Raw genomic sequence first — 8,142 nt, forward strand, 5'->3', positions numbered from 1 at the left:
GAAATATTTCAGTTGGTGTGCAATGAATCTGAAATATATGAAAGTTTAATTTTTATCATTACATTATGGAAAATAATGACCTTTATCACAATATGCTAATTTTTTGAGAAGGACCTGTAGATCAGAGTTGAGGATTTATCCCGTCCTGCAGACTGGGCACAGGTGAATCACTGCTGGTCATCATCTTCTGATCTTTAGTTTTCTTTATGCTGCTTGATGGCTGAAGAAAGAAGGGAGCTGAACCCCGGTCTCAAGGCAGCTTATACTGATCAGGGGTGGGGCCAACACAGCAGGTGAGCGTGGACTAAAGTTTTTAGTGTTGCGCGCAGGGATAAGCCCACTAACCTACTAGCCACTAGCCTTAAAGGGCTGCACATATATAAAATAGAACTTAAACACATTTTAAAATCTATTTGTGGGCCTTTAGAATCGATTCAGAATCTCTAGGACTAGGACTCTAGATCCTTTAATGCACGTGTCAAACTCAAGGCCCGGGGGCCAAATGTGTCCCTGGCCCCCAAGATGATATGTTAAACAAAAAATACTTTTATCACTTGCATTTTTTCAGTACTCTTTGATTAAGATGTCAAAAGTGCAACAGAGAAGATCAAATGAGACCAATCAAACTCGTATAAGAACCTGCAACCAAGAAAAGATGTTGGATATCTAACTTGAGTTAATGTAGATTCTGAAAGTGACCCTTAGTTTGAAAAAGGTTTTAATTTTGGCCCCCTTTTGTAAGTGAGTTTGACACCCTGATTAATCGATTTTGTTCTGCACCCCAACTTCACACAGGTTATATGATGACCACCAATGCTTGACGATAGTAAGCAAAACAAGTATTTTATGTTTGAAAAAACAATTAAATACGGTTTTAAAAAGGTGTTGAACGTACCATCTCGAAAAGCACTGCAGCAGTGACGGCCATCCAGTGCAGCTTGATCTCAAAAGCAGCATTAAGAGAGAAGTTGCCGTGATAATAACAACTGCACCATTCAGTTCGGTCACTGCGATTATTGACATCCACATCCAGCGTGACGGTCTTCTGCTCCGGGACTGTAGCAGCTGGAATACAGAGAGATAGATGAGGGGTGGGGGGAGGGTGGTGGAGGTGAGCAAACAAGGTAGGATGAGCCAAGGAAGCAAAAAAAGGACAGTTTGATGGTCAGCTGAGCAGGCAGTTAGTGGACTGAGACACTGGCGTTGAATGTTAAATGCAGGTGGCGTGCATAGTAAGGTGATTTTTGAAGTTCTGTTCAAAAAGGAAAAAGAAACCAGGAAGAAGAGCTGAAAAATAAAATACTCCTCTGTGACTCTAAAAACTAGGGATGCACTTATATTAGCATGGTATCAGCCAATATTAGTGATACAGTTAAATATCGGACATAGGCCATTCTATCAAAATAAACTGACCAATACAAAAGGTGCTGTATATACATATATATATATACAGACATACATACATATTACACACACACACACACACACACACACACACACACATATATATATATATATATATATATATATATATACATATTACACACACATTTTTTTTTATTTTTATTCCACCTTTATTTAACCAGATAAAAACCCATTGAGATCAAGACTTCTTTCACAAGGGTGACTTGGCCAAGAACAGGCAGCAGCAGCACACGTCATAAAAAACAAAACAAGTAGCAAGATTATGAAGACTTCAGAAATACATAAACATATAAAACATACAGTATAACAGTAAATGGCAATAATTATTTAAAACAATTACAATTTAAGATCTAAAACACAGACACTGTTGACAAGATATCCTTTGTCGGTTTTATAAAAGTTTGCAAAAAGCACTCAAAGTAACAAGTTCTGTCAGTTTTAATTCAGCTTGCAAGGCATTCCAAGCTGAAAGGGCAGAAAAGCTAAAAGCTTTCTTGCCCTTTTCTGTTCGCACACGAGGAACATGAAGATGCAGACAGTCCTTAGAGCGTAAGGTACAACTACTGTCCATTCTTCGTATAAAAGTACATAAATAATGTGGAAGCAAGCCAATAAGAGACTTATAAACCAAAGTCATCCAACTCACATGTCGCCTGTTAAACAGGGAAGACATACAGGTTTGAAGATAGAGATCAAAATGATGAGTAAGGTGGCTACAACCAGTAATAAATCTTAATGCACAGTGGGTACACTGGATTCAATGACTGTAGACAACTGCTTGAAGCACATATAAACAACATTGCCATAGTCAAGTTGTAGTGGACTAGGCCCATGTCAAAAACTGAGTCTTAGGTCAAAACTCTTGACCTTTAGGACCTTGTGGGACAGGAACTGTCATTTCATTGATTTGATTCCAGAAGTGCAGGTTCACCCATCCTGAGACTTTCTCTCTTGAAGATTCAAGTGAAAAGAACACTCTCTGTTTTATTATCATTACTATTGTTCAAATGTTGATAATCAAAGTGCCTTAGTTCAAACCATTTTAGATGTTGCAGTGAACTAATCAATTTTATTAACTGAGTAATGATTTTTATTCTCATGTCAAAGCTGTTACAGAATAATTATGCATTTTTTGATTTCTGCCTTTGAGTGAGCAAGTGTGCGTTTCCAAGGTTGGAGTCAAACGAAAAACAAGTTGTTATGTTAAAACTGTCATGTTTTTAGAATCCTCTCAGACGTAAATATAGATGTTTTGTGCACCTGTTTTTGAAACGCGCCAAAACAAAACTCTCTCTGTCTGTGAGAACATTTCTGATCTGTTTCATAACAATTCTCGCTGTCTCTAACCTCTTACGTCACAAAACACACCCCGTCTGGTCGTTTCTGACCAATGAACAAATCCCAAAAGTGAACCGGGAAAGTCTTTAAAATGTCAGTACTTCCTGGTCTAGTCAGTTCTGTGGGAGTTCTGTAAACTACACAAGTTCTGCTGAGTTCTGATGGAGTGCTGATGGAGTTCTGATGGAGTGCAGTCCAACCAGTTCTGTTCATGTCTCTGCTCGGATGCTGTTTGATGTGGATGTTACTGACATGACAACAAAGCTCTTCCGAGTTCCATGGGATTATAACATTTTCCACTGAGGTGAATATGTGTCGAACAGAGCCTCGCCATTACTTCGGACGAGTAACAGCATCCTACTGAGACGCTGAAAGGGTGCGTTAAACGGAATCTCACCTGAGACATCTCCAGGTAAAGGAGCCGATTTCATCACCTAAGTGTACTGTAAAGAAAAGCTGAAGAAAGCCGGAGAGTGTCGATTCTGGTGAACACTTAATTTCCCTCACCCACCATCTTACTCCCTCTAAACTTCTTTCCATCTTTAAACTTTTCTATCAAGTAGAAATTCTTCCAGATATTTTAGAAATGTCTGTGTAAAATGCTCACCCACATTCATGTGGGTAAAAGATCATAATTGTACAGTTTATAAATGTCTGTGGTGCAGCAACGGAAAAATCATGGCCGTATGGTTTTTCTGATTGATTGCTTATGTTGTTATTTTCATAATTTGCCAAATTAATGTAAATGTTTGATGTTAAACTTTGATTCTGTAAATAAATGACCGCATTCATTTTGATGGGTCAAACATAAATGACGTCTCACGTTACATTTCCTTAAATTCAATGCACGTTTTATTCAGTCCAGAAAAATGAGGAATCCGTGTTAAATGATGAATATATCCCAGCATCTGTTCATCTACAACTGGTGGCCCGTCACGTGCTCATAAATGGACTGTAACTCGTGTACTAATTGATTTTCATGTTGGCATGTGTTGTAAAATAACAGTTGATCAACTGTGCGTATTTACGCAGCGCGCGTGGAGCTGCGCGCTTGTGTTACGCTGGCGATGTTTTAAGAGCTAGAATTGAGTCATGGGTCTTTTTAAAGCTGAAATTGTACGTCTGTATGTGTAACATAAGCTGGCTTTGAGCTGTGGAAACGCTTTATTCTGTTTAAACTGTGTTCCAGACGCTGTTCTGGTCCGGTTCGGTTCTGGTGCCGAATCGGTTCTGGAACAGTTCGAACGAGTTGTTAAATAGCTAGAAAGACGTTTTGTCACGGAGCGCCGTCTCCGTGCAGCTCAGGGGGTTGACTCGTTACATTTTTAGCAGTGAAGGTGCATTTTGATGGTTTAAAAGACGATAAGCGATGAAAATGCTTCAGGCTACATCTAACATGGTTGCTAACGCTTCGTGGTTGGTTGTTTGCTGCTGTGGAAAGCTCTGATTTGCTGAGAAGGTCGACTGACGTCACCTCCCCTCACCCCTACGCTGCGTCATTGGTTGGATAAGACCGTGTGTAACGTTCCAATTGGATGAGGGAAGTGTCAATCGCGTCACCCGGAAATGAAATTCGTTTTCATAGGGAAATAAAATCTGCTTTTTAAAGCTGAAAAGTAACTTTAAAGTGGTTTTGATACGCTGGTCGAGTGCTTCGAAGCATACTCGCTGAAATTTTGCCACGTTAGAGTTTAAAATTCGTCATAAAATGATGTTTTTAAACAACGCTAGCGATGCTAATTTTAAGCTAACAGCATAACCACCGGGGCCTTAACTACGCTTAAAATCACTAAATGAAGCTGCAATATTGTTCCAAAAACTCATGTTTGAAGCTATAAAGTCTGATTGCAAAACTTTTGCCACGTTTGTGTAAAAAATCCGTTCAGAAATGTTGATTTTAACCGAGTTTAGCCGAAGCTAACTTCAAGCTAAGCGGCTAACAACAGGATGTCAACCGAACGCCACAGGAAGTTATAGCACCCCTAGTGGACAACACAAACAGTGTCGGAGTTAAATTTTGATGAGGTAATACTGACATCTCCTGGCGAAACTTGAGAAGACAGGTTTCACTCGCTTTTTAGGTCTAAATAGTGAAATTAAACGTTTTAATTTTTCTAAAAGGCATTTTTGAGTTAACAAACTTCCTCAAAGCTGAATAAAACACTGTTATCTTGCATTTTAAAAGTTAAAAAGGGTATTTATGCAAAGAGCATTTACCAAAAGAGGATTTTATTCACTGATAATTCCTTATAAAGGTTCATAATAAAATTAGAAACTTTTTAAAAAAAACACAGATACAGTTACAAATATTCACAGAGTTGAATAGTTTACTCATTTTGCTTGAAGGATAATACACGTTTAATTGCAAAATCACTAAATAAGAGTAAATTTATGAGGAAAAAGAGATTTTTCTGTTTAAATTGCCACCTAAACAAAAATCTTTCTATTTAATTTTAAATAGAAGCTTTACAGGAGGACAGGAGTAAATACAGTTTTTCTGAAGGAAGGACTGATTAATCCTGATACATCATCAACTTTTCTTTTCTTTTCACAACTTAGTTCTATGAGTAACTGTTAAAATAGCAAATTTCTGGAACAGAACGGTTTAAAAAACGCTTTAAACTGATTTGCCTTGAGACTTTTAGAAAAATTGCAGGTTTATTAAAAAATTCAGTGTTTTAGAGTAAAATACACTAAAAACAGCTTGGTACTCTAGTATCTGTTGAAAAATAAGCACAAAAAGTAACACTGCCAGAAGAGCATTTACTTAAATATTCATGAATTGGGGTAAAACCTGAGAAAGGTACCCACAGTTGAATAAGTTGACTTATAACAGTACTTCTGTGTAAACCCAAAGCTAAAATAAGTGTGAAAACTCATTGACTTGAATACAAATATTTACCTGTAAAATATCTAAAGCTTGCAACTGTTCAAACAGATAAACTGCTACACAGTGAAAACATGACAGGTGTGTTAGAAAAAGATTTTGATCCAAAAGGAATGGCGGACTGCTTGGAAAATGCGTTCGCGCTACTGGCAGCGTCCTTACATCCATATATGATTCAGACAGAGCGCATGAACCCAAAAGAGTTAGTGGACAATCTGAAGGAGGTTGCAGAAAGTGTGACCTCTACAGAAATCACAAAGTCAAGTTATGAAAAGCTGGCTAAAATTGCAATTTTGCTGAAAGAGTCATTCTATAAGGCTGTTGAAAAAACTGATAACCTCAAACAAAAGTTAGACAGTGAAAGAGTGTTTGCTCAGGAAATTGAAGAATACGTCCATCAATTTAAAAGTGAACACGAGGCCCGCATAAGAAAATATCATGAACAGATGTCTCAAGAACAGCAAAATACAAGTGCAGAAATTGATTTGCTGAACAGCAAACTACAAGTACTTGAAGCATCACATGAAGAGAAGTGTGCCAAATTGATAAATGAATCTGAGTTGCTGAAACAAAAGATTCAAACTGATAAGGACCTCTCAAAGAAAGAGCTGTCAGAACAGGCTCGATCATATGAGGAGAAGATTGCGGATAAGGAACGAGCGTACCAAGACGCGTGTGCAGATAACGATATGTTACAAGCACAGGTGCAGGCCGGATTAAGGGAGCTGGACGATTGCAAGGCAGACAAGGAGATAATACTCCGAAATTGGCTGACTTTACAACGTGAAAATCAGACGACACATAAGCGCCTGACAGCTTGTGAGGAGAATTTAGCTACAGCTACAAACCTGATTTCTGACATGGAGCTAGCTGGTTCGAGACTCAGAGACGAGCAGGGTCAGCTACAACCACCCCAGACAGGTGCTGTTGCACCTCCTCCCCTTAGCCCCGTTTCAACACCCCCAACCCGGGGGATAAGGACGGGTCTGCACCCACTTGCACCTCTTCCTCCTGACGCCAGGCAGTCACCTCCACCCCCATCTCGGGCGGTGGGGTTCGACCTGCACCGGTATGCACCTCTTCCTCCACACACCATGCAGTCCCCTCCACCCCCATCTCGGAGGGTGGGGACAAACCTGCACCAATATGCACCTCCTCCTACCAACCCTTATCAGCCACCCCCACCCCCACCATGGGCGGTAGGGGCAGGCCTTGACCAGTCTGCACCACCAGTCACACACGTTAGACCGGTGATACAGTCTCCTTCAATGGATGATTTGCAGAAAATCTCAAAATATGTACAACGCTTTGTTCCCGGGCCTATGGGGTCAGCAGGAACAAAAGCGTATCTCAAAGATCTGGAGTTCAGATTGAGGTCTTATCCTAATGCTACGGTAGACGATAAGATAAGTCTGATGCGGCTCACTTCAGACAGAGAGGTGTTCACCTTCATCGAGCGTCTACCTGATGCAACGAAGAGGGATTACAACCTTCTGTGTGAAGCTTTGATCAGAGAGTACGACCCCTGCACGGGACCTGCTGGTTTCCCAGCTGCAGACAAGGTCACGCAGGGCAAGAATGAACATCCAAAGGTTTATTACAAAAGAATCTTCCAAGCCTATTTTGGTAACAGAAATGAGACCGGAATGGAAGAAGATGATGGTTTTAAGTTTGTTTTCAGCAAAAATCTCCACTCTGATTTTAAAAAATCAGTACAAATGATGGCAAATTTCAGAGAAAAATCCATCAGTGAGATTAAACAGTGTGCTGTGAATGTGTTTGAAGCATGTTCTCATGCTAAGACGCCCATAGAAGTGTTTCCTAGTGTAAAGGTTAAACCCCTCCCTCTTGAACTAGAAGGACGACGTGCTTCGCCGCCTCCTCCTAAGAAGAAAGAGAGAAAACAGTCTGTTCAAGCTAACAAACCGCGTCCTGAAGGTGCACGCTGGGACAAAAAGGCTCCTCTTTCAGAGGAAGACAGTGATTATCGAAAAAGGGGTGGGCGCAGGACGCAACGATATGAGAAACCATATCATCAGGGGCAGTACGTAAAGGAACCCCCGCAAGACGTACCTGACCGTCCCCCACCTCGGATGAAACGAACCGAGGCGAAAAAAATCACAAAAGTTCCAGAAGCAAGGCCCTACACCTCTGAGCTCGGAAGAGACAGAGAAACTACGCAGGTTGTTAGAAACTTTGAAACACACTGACACGGGAACCCAACCTGGAGCACTTTGCAGTAATGTAATTCCCATTACATCTGAGGGCGCGAATGACAACATAACAGATGTCGGTGGAACACGCCAAGACGTTGCTGTTGTTGCCTCGAACAACCCCTCATCGGAAGAAGGGGGGGTAAACACACACACGAACGATGACGTGTCATCGCAGGCTGAACACTCAGAAACAGCTTCTGCTGTGCTGACGGTTCAGACAAACCAAGATTACACAGATAAGGCTGAACGCGTGAAGAAGCGTCAGAAAAAACCCAA

The 8,142-nt window shown here is 40.6% G+C and overlaps 1 protein-coding gene across 1 annotated transcript in view; it reads right to left on the reverse strand.

Annotated features, from left to right (window-relative positions):
- depdc5 (DEP domain containing 5, GATOR1 subcomplex subunit) overlaps positions 1-8,142 on the reverse strand; it is a 393,910-nt gene that overhangs the window by 51,349 nt on the left and 334,419 nt on the right. The window contains 1 exon segment of the mRNA XM_037681974.1: positions 896-1,065. Coding sequence (XP_037537902.1) covers positions 896-1,065 — 170 coding nt within the window.

The sequence above is a fragment of the Nematolebias whitei genome, chromosome 9 (genome assembly GCF_014905685.2).
Source record: "Nematolebias whitei isolate Nwh7 chromosome 9, NemWhi1, whole genome shotgun sequence".
Taxonomy (NCBI): Eukaryota; Metazoa; Chordata; class Actinopteri; order Cyprinodontiformes; family Rivulidae; genus Nematolebias; species Nematolebias whitei.